A 15,489-nucleotide genomic window follows, 5' to 3' on the forward strand; every position below is an offset into this window, starting at 1 on the left:
GATACAAAACGCTTGCTTATCTTTAGCTAGCTTGATGCTTGCTAGTTACCTTATTTACTAGCTTACATAAAAGGCTTATCCTAGCTAGCCTGTCAGTGCTTGGTTTCAGGGACCTGATGTTGTATGTAGCCTTCTATTAGCCACAGAATCGCAAGCTAATCTAGTCTAGCTTGATTAGCTTTTTTTTTAAAACTCTGACTTTTTTTACATGATGTTTTGTGTAGCCTTAAATGGCTACTTATTTACCTGACTGTCTGTTAGAGTGAGTTAAAATTGTAAAATAGTGTAATAGAGGTGACCTGGCTAACTACCTCGCTAGCAACATTAGGTCACCGCTTAGCTTATCCAACAGTGGCAAATATTTATGTAAGGTGTTTTATTGAAGCCTGTGTGTGTGTGTGTGAGTGTTTGTGTTTGTGTTTGTGTGAGAGTCTGTGTGTGTGTGTGGCTATGTGTGAGTCTGTGTGTGTGTGTGAGTGTGTGTTTTTGTGAGAGTCTGTGTATGTGTGTCTGTGTGTGAGTTTGTGTCTGCACACTGTCTGTGTGTGAGTGTGTGTCTATGTGAGAGTCTGTGTGTGAGTGTGTGTGTGTGGAGAGAGAAAGAATATGAATATATATGTGTGTGTGTGTGTGTTTGTACGTAGATATGTAGTGTGTATATTGTTTGTGTATACCGTTAGGTCGATGCGGTTTAGCTGGATTACAAATAAAAAAGAAAATTAGAAAAAGATGAGTTGGCGATAATGTGGTTTATTCAGACTTGTATAATAAAGTTGGGACAGGCTGTGTGTGTGTGTGTGTGTGTGTGTGTGTGTGTGTGTGTGTGTGTGTGTGTGTGTGTGTGTGTGTGTGTGATTCTCTCCTGTGTCGGTTTCCTTATCGCACATTGTCCTGTTCTAACATAACAATCATTAGCTACAGTAACACAAAACTCCACAACTATAGAATTACACGGTTTATGTATGTGCGTGTTCATCCACTCCGAGTGTTTGTACAGGCTGAATCAGAAGCGTAGTAGGATTCTTTCTCTTTTCTCTCCATTCTCACTCTCTTTCTAAGGCTCTGCCTCTCTCGCTCTTTCCGTTTGCACATACAGAAGTATGAGAGAGAGAGAGAGAGAGTGAGAGAGAGAGAGGGGATGTGTTAATGAGAGTGGGAGAGGGAGAAGAGAGGAAGTGAAAGATTCCCAGAGAGAGAGAGAGAGAAAGAGGGGAGAGAGGGGCAAGCGAGACAGACTGAGCAGCCTCAGAAGACGGGATGAGCTACTGATGAGTGAAGAGGGAAGGAGAAAAAGGGAATCGCGTCATGGAGGTTCTCCTAGTGCTCCGGTTGTGCTGTAACTGCACTTACGGTAATGCTTTTAATCGGAAAGCCTGGGATTTATTTGAAGCATGTGGATTTGAATGTGTGTGTGTTTGTGTGAGAGAGAGAGCCACAGAGAGAGAGAGAGAGAGAGAGAGATTATAATGCCACTGAGACAGACTGCATGCAATCATGTGGTTTTTGTGTTGCTGCATTTTGTGTTGCTATCTTACTTCCTTTCGAAAAACTTTCCCGATGCTAATCCCACAAGATCCACTCATCACTGCTAATTCACACACCGCATAGCATCAACCTGATCGAGAGAGAGAGAGAGAGAGAGAGAGAGAGAGAGAGAGCATGTGTGTGTGCGTATGCGTGTGGAATAAACCAAGCAGTCATTCACTTCTTTACAAGCGGGTCACGTTCTCTAGAAGTTCTTTTATTCTAGCGCAACGGAATATAAATTCCCGCTCAATCGAAAGGTCGCATTGGTCACGTGACCTAACGCGTGCGCGGGGAAATTAGAATACACTCCATACATCTTGTATGCTTCAGAACAGAAATGACTGGATCAAGTGACGCGTCAGTATTTATTTTATATCCCTAAATATCAAGCCTGGTCTGACAGCATTGGTTCATTGGTTTTCTCTCAGCTCTTGACAGCGATGCTGACTGCAAGCTTTTTCTGAACACGTGTGATTGGTTTTGTTTGTATTGTTTTTGGAAGGAGTCTCCAGCGTCAGACGTAAAGTTGAGGAGGAAAAGCCTTTCACGTGGTTTTGTTTCTCAAAAAAAAAATCAGATGCGAAAGCCGTGTTTTCATTTTTCAGGGTCAGAGGGCAGGGTCGGCTAAGATACAGCATCCGGTGGTGGTGGTGGTGGTGCTGGGGCTTTAACCCCTGACAGAAAATTTTTCACTTTAACCAATAAGCCACCAAGGTTGATACGTTAGAAGCTCCAGGGTGGTAACATCTCACCTTCAACATCACACAACCACCTACTGTCAATTACCTTCCTATAACAGACATCATATTCGGTGTCTTCTGATGAACCAAGTGCATGCAAATGATTTTACCATCCACTAGTCAGCGAGCGTTACTAAACTAATGAATGACCGTGAATGAGACTGGAATGGCGGTATCCCCTCAATTTGTGCTGCTGTGGATGACGCAGCAGCCATATGGATGCATGGTTTAAAAAGGCGGCTTTGCCAGTGCTCGCGCTGCTAAGCGGAAAAAAGCTTCCCGGAGAATGAACGCATGCCTCCACTTAGAATAAAGCTTCATGCTGAGCTGTCTGCTGAACGAATGTTTGCCATGCAGAACAACTCTGACGTGAGCCGTTTAAAAAAAGACTATCCTTCAAGGTACATTACAATACGGTATCTCAGATATGACCCACACCCCAATAGTCATGTAAATTCACACTCTTCAACTTTTAAACTCTTCTATATTTAGGAATAATAGTACTAATAATAAATACAGCTCCATGTAGTGATCTGCGGGGTTTAAGCACTTCAGGCAAAATAGTTGCCCCAGTCACCAGCAACTGTACACAGAACGACGATAAAAAGACCACAAACATTTAATCCCAAATGACTTCCTGTTCACTTTATTTGCTCTGTTGCAGGACGTGCTACGGATCTCCCAGAACTTACTGTCCATGCCGTTATCGCCTTGTTACCGTCTCCACAGAAAAGCATAACGTTTCTCACTACTCGACTCGTAGCCTCCTTTCCGAACCCCTTGTGATTAACCGTGCAGCCGTGCGACCGAAGTCGTTGACTCGTTTAATCCTTACCCTGTTTCAGAAGGCGCTTATGTCCGACATGTCTGGCAGCATGCGCTCGTTATTTCTGAAGATTCTGAAAGTAGAGCAGCTTGAAACAGAATGGCAGAGCGTGTTCTCGGCTTCAGGCTCGGGCGAGCTGCGTGTCATGGGACCACCGTATTTGAATCACGGCTTCATACGCAGAGCGAGTTTTATCACTAAGAGTTGATTGGGGTTTTGTGGGGGTTTGCTTGCATGGTATTCATATTGATGTACATGCGGCTACAGCTATTCAAATAATTCTTTTTTCTACTAAGGGATTAATTTCTTTCATGCCTTTCAAACGAGTAATACTCCAGGCGTAACCAGGCTCGATTAAAGAGCAGGGAACAAACAGTTAGGATCTGAGGACGTTAGAACATCATTGAAAGTGCTAGCTAAATTTTTAATCATCACTTAATTTATTCGCAAGCCTTCAGCCAATCAGCTTTCAGAAGCCGTTTCATACAGTTAGAATTAAGCTGTCAAGACAAATCTTGATACGCGTGTTTAATCACAGCCTTTTTTTTTTTTTTTTTGGTCCCGTGTATCTTGGTAGGAACTGGCACGTATGTGGGGCGCTATTTCCGAGGAGCGCTTGGACCCTGCTGATTGAATTGTGTTTCTAAGTGAAAGTTGATTGCTTTTAGATGATGTGTTGGTGTGTGAATTGTTACAGCGACAGCTTCAGTGCATAAGGGTATCGTGTTTGACCAGAGGAATGGATATGTAACAGTTTTGATCAGCGAGCCGTGTAATAGGCTTTTGTAGATGAAATTTCCTGTGTGTGCTTTTTATATGAACGTGTGTTATCTTAATTATGACTCGCATTTTTTTTTTTATTGGTCTGCATTGTTTCCACATGGGGGGCACGGTGGCTTAGTGGTTAGCATGTTCGCCTCACACCTCCAGGGTTGGGGGTTCGATTCCCGCCTCCGCCTTGTGTGTGTGGAGTTTGCATGTTCTCCCCGTGCCTCGGGGGTTTCCTCCGGGTACTCCGGTTTCCTCCCCCAGTCCAAAGACATGCATGGTAGGTTGATTGGCATCTCTGGAAAAATTGTCCGTAGTGTGTGATTGCGTGAGTGAATGAGAGTGTGTGTGTGTGTGCCCTGCGATGGGTTGGCACTCCGTCCAGGGTGTATCCTGCCTTGATGCCCGATGACGCCTGAGATAGGCACAGGCTCCCCGTGACCCGAGGTAGTTCGGATAAGCGGTAGAAAATGAGTGAGTGAGAGTGTTTCCACATGTATCTGACACTTGTACGCTCTGTTTTTCTACAGCGCTCCTGTATAAACCCATCGACCGCGTGACGCGCAGCACTCTCGTACTTCATGTAAGTTTCAAGTTTCTTTGAATTCCTCTCCTTTCCTTCTTTTCTTCCTTCCCTCCTTGCTTCCTTCCTCAAGGCATGTTTCTGCGAGTTGTGTTTGTGTCTAATCTGTGGTAGCTGCCACATTGTGAAAGTCACCTTTGCATAAATTGTATCACACACACACACACACACACACACACACACACCCACACCTTTGTCCTCTCTTATCAGAAACAGATTGGGCCAAGATGCATTTAAATTGCTGGCGTTAACTCTAGTGAACTGGGCGTGTTAGGATTTTTGCACTTCTGTGCAAGGATTATTAATGATGTACTGTAGATAAACGATTTCTAGGTTTTCCTTCATAGCAGGCCAACTGTTATAACTGTTATAAAGTATTAATGCTGGAGGCAGATGGATGGAAGAAAGAAAAAACTAACAACTATTACAATCCATTTGCTGAAGACGAACATTTCTCGACAGCTGCTGCTTACAAGTACTGCAAATACACACTCGGAGAATTCATGGCTGTGGCCCAAATCACATGAAGTGCACATGAATGGCGCCAGTACTCTTTAGACAAAAGGTGTGCTGACGTATCATAAATTACTGTAGTATGCGGTTTGGGACGCAGCCCGAGTATTCCAGAATATAAATAACCTTCTGTCGGTATACTGCCACACATTAGATGCGGTCTGCTTCTCTCCGATTAAACGAAATCGCATCCTGTGGCTCAGAATGCAGCTTAAATGTGCAAATCCTGAGATTTAAACGGCAAAAATAACTCGCTCTTCTCCTTTAGCTCTCGCTTTGCCACAGAATTCTCTTACATTAACAGTGACATCATACATGCACTAGGATTATATCTCACACATGTGATGTTTATAAGTGCTGTAATGTTCTACTTATCACTATTTTGCCATCGGGCCCTTGGGTTAGGACACACACACGCACACACACGCACACACACACACACACACACACACACACACACACACACACACACACACACACAAATATAATACACACAATAATCAATAGTTATTTTGCCACTAACTTGATTACACACACAGTACATCTGCACACACACAGTACATCTGCACAAACAGTACATCTGCGCACACACAGTACATCTGCACAAACAGTACATCTGTGCACACACAGTACATCTGTGCACACACAGTACATCTGCACACACACAGTACATCTGCACACACACAGTACATCTGCACACACACAGTACATCTGCGCACACACAGTACATCTGCACACACACATCACATCTGCACACACACATCACATCTGCACACACACAGTACATCTGCACACACACATCACATCTGCACACACACATCACATCTGCACACACACATCACATCTGCACACACACATCACATCTGCACACACATCACATCTACACACAGTACATCTACACACACACATCACATCTGCACACACACAGTACATCTGCACACACACAGTACATCTACACACACAGTACATCTGCACACACACAGTACATCTGCACACACACATCACATCTACACACACACAGTACATCTGCACACACACAGTACATCTACACACACACAGTACATCTGCACACACACAGTACATCTACATACACAGTACATCTGCACACACACAGTACATCTGCACACACACAGTACATCTGCACACACACAGTACATCTGCACACACACATCACATCTACACACACACAGTACATCTGCACACACACAGTACATCTACACACACACAGTACATCTGCACACACACAGTACATCTACACACACAGTACATCTGCACACACACAGTACATCTACACACACATCACATCTACACACACACAGTACATCTACACACACACAGTATATCTACACACACATCACATCTACACACACACAGTACATCTACACATGTAAATCCTGAGATTTAAACTGCAAAAATACCTCTCTCCTCTCACACAGTACATCATCCATCGGTTTTCCTTTTCTTTATTACACAGTGCTAAGTGTGTTCATGTAGAGCTGACAGGTGGAGGATTAATTCACACTCCATGGTGTGTGTTTTGTTCATTCAGGATCTGCTGAAACACACTCCTAAAGAGCACCCAGATTTTGCTCTGCTGCAGGACGCGCTACGGATCTCTCAGAACTTCCTGTCCAGCATCAACGAAGAGATCGACCCGCGCCGGACTGCTGTCACTACACCCAAGGGAGAGGTGTGTGTAAAAAGAAAGATAATCTTATCCCTGTGTCTCTCCTGTTCTTCTCTGTCACTCTTAATTCTTTTTTGTTTACAACATGGACCTCCAATCCAATCCATTTCAGTGGTTCCAACTAATCCATACACATACACATATAACACACACGGCCCATATTATTAGTCACACACTTCAGTCAAATGCCATATTCTTCCATCTCTCGGGTGACTTATCACCGGGTGAGTCTCCGCTAAAAACCCTCACGTCTCTGACGTCTTCCCAGATCTCTCCTCCCTCGTTTTTTTTCTCTCTTCCACACTTAGTCACTCAGTTTGCTTGCCCTCTGGAGCTTACAGGAAGTCTGTGACGGGTTGTTGAAGTTCGGCTCTAGGCTTACAATCTGTTTCGTACAGAAAGGCTGTTCTGGCTTAGAGAAAGCACAAAAGTCCTGAAGCCTTTATAACATCATCTGTTCTTCTTTTAACTGAGGTCTGTGTAGAAACCAGGATGTGTGTGTGTGTGTGTGTATGTGTATCTGGTCTCATATAGTGTGTGTGTATGTTTGTGACAGGCTCGTCAGCTGGTGAAGGACGGCTTCCTGGTGGAGGTGTCTGAAGGAACACGCAAGCTGCGCCATGTCTTTCTCTTCACTGACTTGCTGCTGTGTGCCAAGATGAAAAAAACTTCAGTGGGGTACAAAACACACACACACACACACACACACACACACACACACAGACACACACACACTAACCATTTTGCCCTTAACCTTCACAATAAGGAGCTCCACTCGACTACAAACTGCCGTAGCACATTATTTACATTGGCATCATTTCCTGTCCAATAAGGACGAGGTTCCCTTCTGAATCTGGTTCCTCTCGAGGTTTCTTCCTCATATCATCTCAGGGAGTTTTTCCTCGTCACCGTCACCTCGTTAAAGATAAATAGTAACTTCATTTTAAACCTTTAAGATTTTATTCTATTTCCGCGCTCCTGTAAAGCTGATCTGAGACAATGTCAGCTGATCAAATCACTATAGAAATAAATTGAAGTGAATTAAATGCTCTTACATTTTCCATTTACCTCGCACTCACACAGTGTTCCCACGTTAACTCTCACATTTAAAAAGAAAAATTGCTCTCACTTAAGCCATTTACCTCTCACATTTGTATGAAATACTCTCCCATGAAAACTGACATTTACACAGTGTTCCTATGTTTACCATCTGCCTCTCACAATCAGACAGAATGCTCTCACATGAAACATTTACCTCTCACATTTACCTCAAAAAAATAAAATGCTGTCACTTGACCCATTTTTACCTTGCATTCACACCAGGCGCAGGGACGCATTTAACCGTGTCAACCATTTACTTCTTTCCTTCAACACAATGCTCTCACGTTAAACCTACTGTAGACCTCTTACATTCACGCAAAACACTCTCACGTGAACCCCTTTACCTCTCACTTTGGCAGAAACGCTCTCGCATGAACCTCTTCACTTCACATTCATGCAATGTTCCTGTGTTAACCGATTATTTCTCGAGTTGTGTTCTCACATCAAACATTTCGCTCTCGCTTTGCCACAGAATTCTCTTACATTAACAGTGACATCATACATGCACTAGGATTATATCTCACACATGTGATGTTTATAAGTGCTGTAATGTTCTACTTATCACTATTTTGCCATCGGGCCCTTGGGTTAGGACACACACACACACACACACACAAATATAATACACACAATAATAAATAGTCATTTTGCCACTAACTTGATTACACACACACTACATCTACACACACACAGTACATCTGCACACAAAAAGTACATCTGCACACACACAGAACATCTACACTGAAGATTTACTGTGTGTGTGTAGATGTTCTGTGTGTGTAGATGTACTGTGTGTGTGCAGATGTACTTTGTGTGTGTGCAGATGTGATGTGTGTGTAGATTCTACACACACATCACATCTACACACACACACACACACACTACATCTGCACGCACACACTACATCTGCACACACACTACATCTGCACACACACACTACATCTGCACACACACACACACTACATCTGCACACACACACACACTACATCTGCACACACACACACAAAAAGTACATCTACACACACACACTACATCTACACACACAAAAAGTACATCTACACACACACAGTAAATCTACACACACAAAAAGTACATCTACACACACACAGTAAATCTACACACACATCACATCTGCACAAACACAGTACATCTACACACAGTACATCTACACACATACACACAGTACATCTACACACGCACACTACATCTACACACACATTACATCTACACAGTACATCTACACACAGTACATCTACACACATCTGCACACTACATCTACACACACACACTACATCTACACACAGTACATCTACACACATCTGCACACTACATCTACACACATCTGCACACTACATCTACACACACACACACACTACATCTACACACACACTACATCTACACACACACTACATCTACACACACACACTACATCTACACACACACACTACATCTACACACACACACTACATCTACACACACACACTACATCTACACACACACATCTACACACAGTACATCTACACACAAAGTTGATCTACACACACAGTACATCTACACACACCGCACATCTATACACACCGCACATCTACACCCACAGAGCACATCTACACCCACAGAGCACATCTACACCCACAGAGCACATCTACACCCACAGAGCACATCTACACCCACAGAGCACATCTACACCCACAGAGCACATCTACACCCACAGAGCACATCTACACCCACACAGCACATCAACACCCACACAGCACATCAACACCCACACAGCACATCAACACCCACACAGCACATCAACACCCACACAGCACATCTACACACACAATACATCTACACAAGTACAGTACATCTACACACGTACAGTACATCTACACAAACACAGTACATCTACACACAGTACATCTACACACATAGCACATCTGCACACACACACAGTACATCTACACACACAGTACACCTACACACAGCACATCTGCACACACACACAGTACATCTACACAAACACAGTACATCTACACACATAGCACATCTGCACACACTACATCTACACACACATAGCACGTCTGCACACAGTACATCTACACACACTCAGCACATCTACACACACACTGACATTGCCCCCCTATTCTTTTTTTAGCAAGTGAGATAGAAAAACGTGACGTATAATTAATAAACTGTATGTAATTACGTCCTCCTTCAGTGTTAATTCCTTTGGAGAATCTCTGATGTCATTTATTCCATTTTTGCAGACGCTTTTATTTCCTGAACGTCTTCTCTGTTTAGTCACCCAGTTGTCGTCTGTTTGCTGTTGTCATGGAGACCCTGCTGGTGATTGATTGCTTGTTACCATGACAATCCTGCTACAACGTCTCACACGGATTATATATAAGCACAAACATATATACACAAGCACACGCATCCAATTCCTTTCTAAAAGGATCTACGATATCATCATTGATATCTACGTTTATGTTGTTTCTCTCCTGGCTGCCAATAGAGTCATGGCATCTCTCATGAATTCAGTATACAGGACAATCTCTGGTCAGTGGATTTTAAACATTACGTTTATTCATCATTTGGATTGGCTGGGTCTCCATTTCTTGTTTTTCATCAAGCAGCTGTTCATCAGTAAAGTACAGAGTATTATTCATTCCCACTGACAGAATCATTGATATTCACAATGATTTGAATTTGTGTTAATTAGAATGAACGGAGGTTGACGTAGTGTAAAAAGAATGAAAGAGAGAGAAAAGTGAGAGCGGGACAGAGAGAGAAAGGGGAAGTGTTTAGTATGCTGATTATACACCACTGCGGGACCGGGCTCATCCAGCATCTTAAAGCTGTTTCTATGGTTATTAGGGATGCATTAAAATATACATCTATCGCTATTACTGTGTGTGTGTGTGTGTGTGTGTGTGTGTGTGTGTGTGTGTGTGTGTGGTTATTGCAACAGAAAACAATGACTACTAATGTGCAGGTGTCTCGTGTTCAGAATGACAGAGGTTTAGTTATAAGCATGCATACTGAGAGAAAGCGAGTTTGTCCTTTCTGCCACATTCATTTCTCCATCACATTCACTCAAAATGCTCTCACTTGAACTAGTTTAACTACCATTTGCATTTAAACAAAATGCTCTCGCATTTACCGTTTACTTTTGGCATTCACACAAAACACACAAACACTTTCATATTAACCACTCTGCCGCTCACAGTCACAAAAACGCTCTTACAGTAACCGCTTTATGTCTCATGTTCATACAAAACGCTCTCACATGAAACATTTACCTTTTGCATTTGAACAAACCCTCACAAGAAAGATTTGCCTCTCACATTTAAGCAAAATGCGCTCCCATTAAAGAGCTTTTATTTTTCACCCACACAAAATTCTCACACGTTTTATCCCTCGAGTTCAGACAAAATGCTCTCACATGAACTATTTAGCTCTCGCATTTTCACAAAATACTCTCATATTCACTTATTATCTCTGTCTCACAGACATCATGCTTTAAAGCTCTACTCATTACCATTTTACCAGAGGCCACTTTATCGTTAAAGAACTAAACATAAACTCATTCCTGTCTTTCTCTTTCTTCAGGAGGCAACAGCAGTATGAGTGTAAATGGTACATCCCACTGGCTGATCTCACCTTCCAGACACTGGATGACTCGGACTCCTGTACACACGTTCAGACGCTTCCTGAGCACGAGATCGAGGAAATGAAAATCAAGATCTCGGTCATCAAGAGTGAGATCCAGAAAGAGAAGGTCAGAGCATGTCTAAGGTTTTGTTTTTTGCGTGTGTTTTTTTTGTTTTGTTTGTTACAACACACCCACGAAGCTGCGTATGATCATTAAAGACCACAGGCAATTCATTTGAAATGTGTGTATGTATACACAAATACACAACAGTAGGCACAGTTCATTTATTCTAAAAGAGGCAACGATCATCAAGTGGCTCTTGGCCTTTGAATGGCCAAGGTTACTACGGGTTGGCCTTCACACACACACACACACACACACACACACAGGAAAATTTGTCCCACAGTTTTGGAAACTCCACTGTGTTGTGTTTATTTTCGCTGACAATGACTCATTAATAACGAGGTGTATTATTGAAAGCAATTTCTGCTGTATTCAGACGAAGGCTGCTCTTACTATTGTTTAAAAAATAACATGTTCCTACTGATGAAGTGATGCTACTGGAAATAAAACCCTCATCCAGTTTCCAAGTAACACACACACACACACACACACACACACACACACACACACACACAGAGCTCTTACAACAATTAGGGGTTTCCTTGAAGCCCATGTTGTTCTTTCCCGTAAAAAGCATGTAAACACAAACAGCGTGAAGGTACTGTAATTATGTCGCTCAAGAACATACACCCACTTTACACAATTACACAAGGCTTGTCTGTTGTTGGGTTTCTGACACACTACAACACACACAGTCTTTAGAGAGGAGGAGCAAGTTCACAGCGGGAAAGGAATTAGGAGGTGGCTTGAATTTCTTTGAAAGAAATGACTGTAGATGTGATTATTCTTCAATTTAAGGACCGGATTCTGGAATGTGTGTTTGTCTTGTCTTGTCTTGTCTTGTCTTGTCTTGTCTTGTCTTGTCTTGTCTTGTCTTGTCTTGTCTTGTCTTGTCTTGTCTTGTCTTGTCTTGTCTTGTCTTGTCTTGTCTTGTCTTGTCTTGTATATATGTATTTGTGTGTTTTGTAGGATTTTGTGTACACAATGAATAACCGTGTACCAGTAGCAGCATCATTACTGATGTGTTTGTGTTTGTGTGTGTGTCTGTGTTTGTGTGTGTTTAACAGAAATCTCAGAAAGGCCAAAGCCGCAACGTGGACCGCTTGAGGAAAAAGATGAACGAGCAGGAGTCATGTCTGCTGCTACACTCTCCAACAATCCCTTTCCGCATTCACAACAGAAACGGCAAGGTAACGCACACCACTGTCACCAAAGTACACTAACACTCATCCAGAACACTGTCACACACATCTATTACACCGTACAATAACACAACAATTAAACACAATAACACACATCTAGTACTCTGTAACACACATATAACACACTGCTGTACACTAACACACACATAACACACTGCTGTACACTAACACACACATATAACACACTGCAGTGCACTAACACACACATAACACACTGCAGTACACTAACACACATAACACACTGCTGTACACTAACACACACATAACACACTGCTGTACACTAACACACACATAACACACTGCTGTACACTAACACACATAACACACTGCTGTACACTAACACACATATAACACACTGCAGTGCACTAACACACACATAACACACTGCAGTACACTAACACACACATAACACACTGCTGTACACTAACACACACATAACACACTGCAGTACACTAACACACATAACACACTGCTGTACACTAACACACATAACACACTGCTGTACACTAACACACATAACACACTGCTGTACACTAACACACACATAACACACTGCTGTACACTAACACGCACATAACACACTGCTGTACACTAACACACATAACACACTGCTGTACACTAACACACATAACACACTGCAGTACACTAACACACACATAACACACTGCTGTACACTAACACACATAACACACTGCTGTACACTAACACACACATAACAGACTGCTGTACACTAACACACACATAACAGACTGCTGTACACTAACACACATGTAGCACACTGCTGTACACTAACACACATGTAACACACTGCAGTACACTGTAACGCACATATAGCACACTGCTGTACACTAACACACATAACACACTGCTGTACACTGTAACACACATATAACACACTGCAGTACACTGTAACACACACACAACACACTGCAGTACACTGTAACGCACATATAGCACACTGCTGTACACTAACACACATAACACACTGCAGTACACTGTAACACACACATAACACACTGCAGTACACTGTAACACACATGTAGCACACTGCTGTACACTAACACACATAACACACTGCAGTACACTGTAACACACACACAACACACTGCTGTACACTAACACACATAACACACTGCTGTACACTGTAACACACATATAACACACTGCAGTACACTGTAACACACACACAACACACTGCAGTACACTGTAACGCACATATAGCACACTGCTGTACACTAACACACATAACACACTGCAGTACACTGTAACACACACATAACACACTGCAGTACACTGTAACACACATGTAGCACACTGCTGTACACTAACACACATAACACACTGCAGTACACTGTAACACACACACAACACACTGCAGTACACTGTAACGCACATATAGCACACTGCTGTACACTAACACACATAACACACTGCAGTACACTGTAACACACACACAACACACTGCAGTACACTGTAACGCACATATAGCACACTGCTGTACACTAACACACATAACACACTGCAGTACACTGTAACACACACATAACACACTGCAGTACACTGTAACACACATGTAGCACACTGCAGTACACTAACACACACAACACACTGCAGTACACTAACACACACACAACACACTGCAGTACACTAACACACACATAACACACTGCAGTACACTAACACACACATAACACACTGCAGTACACTAACACACACAACACACTGCAGTACACTAACACACACAACACACTGCAGTACACTAACACACACATAACACACTGCAGTACACTAACACACACATAACACACTGCAGTACACTAACACACACAACACACTGCAGTACACTAACACACATATAACACACTGCAGTACACTAACACACACATAACACACTGCAGTACACTAACACACACATAACACACTGCAGTACACTAACACACATATAACACACTGCAGTACACTAACCCATATTCAACACACTGCTGTACACTAACACACATATAACACACTGCTGTTCACTAACCCATATTCAACACACTGCTGTACACTAACACATCCACAATCACTAAATAACACACTAATACACACTAACACAAACCATTGAAATAACACATTAACACACACTACAGCACACTATAACCCAGCACTGTAAATTAACACTAATTTTAGTGTTAAATTAAGTGACATCCAACTTTGCGATTGTGTGGAACTTCAGTCTCTTTCCACTAGAGGACGCCATTGTTTTTTTTTTTTAAACATTTCTTCTCTCTCTCTCTCTCTCTCTCTCTCTCTCTCTCTCTTTATCTCTTCTCTCTCTCCCTCTCTCTTCTCTCTCTCTCTCTGTCTCTCTCTCTCTCTCTCAGAGTTACTTGTTCCTGCTTTCCTCAGACTACGAGAGGTCCGAATGGAGAGAAAGCATTCAAAGGCTTCAGAAGAAAGGTACACACACACACACACACACACACACACACACACACACACACACACACACACACACTGTGTGAGTAATTGTAGCCTCTTTATTGCTTTCTTTTCTCATTGCAGATGTCCAGTCCTGTGTGTTGAGCTCGCTGGAGCTCCAGGTCCTCACCAGTTCCTGCTTCAAGCTGCGCACCGTCCATAACATCCCTGTCACAACTAATAAAGATGGTAACACTCTCTCTCTCTCTCTCTCACACACACACACACACACACACACACACACACACACACACACACACACACACAATGCAAACTTAATATTTAAATTCTGCTGACTCATGGATTCTAAATGCACCTAAAA

General features: G+C 42.6%; 1 protein-coding gene across 2 annotated transcripts in view; it reads left to right on the forward strand.

Moving 5' to 3' along the window:
- Positions 1–15,489, forward strand: part of abr (ABR activator of RhoGEF and GTPase) — a 117,469-nt gene that overhangs the window by 60,471 nt on the left and 41,509 nt on the right. For both annotated transcript variants that reach the window (XM_060862828.1, XM_060862829.1), the window contains 7 exons: positions 4,392–4,444; positions 6,507–6,647; positions 7,201–7,322; positions 11,340–11,508; positions 12,573–12,695; positions 15,071–15,146; positions 15,252–15,356. In XM_060862828.1, the coding sequence (XP_060718811.1) occupies positions 4,392–4,444; positions 6,507–6,647; positions 7,201–7,322; positions 11,340–11,508; positions 12,573–12,695; positions 15,071–15,146; positions 15,252–15,356 (789 nt within the window). The remainder of the gene's footprint in view (positions 1–4,391; positions 4,445–6,506; positions 6,648–7,200; positions 7,323–11,339; positions 11,509–12,572; positions 12,696–15,070; positions 15,147–15,251; positions 15,357–15,489) is intronic.

Source organism: Tachysurus vachellii, chromosome 26, assembly GCF_030014155.1.
Source record: "Tachysurus vachellii isolate PV-2020 chromosome 26, HZAU_Pvac_v1, whole genome shotgun sequence".
In the NCBI taxonomy this organism is placed as follows: domain Eukaryota; kingdom Metazoa; phylum Chordata; class Actinopteri; order Siluriformes; family Bagridae; genus Tachysurus; species Tachysurus vachellii.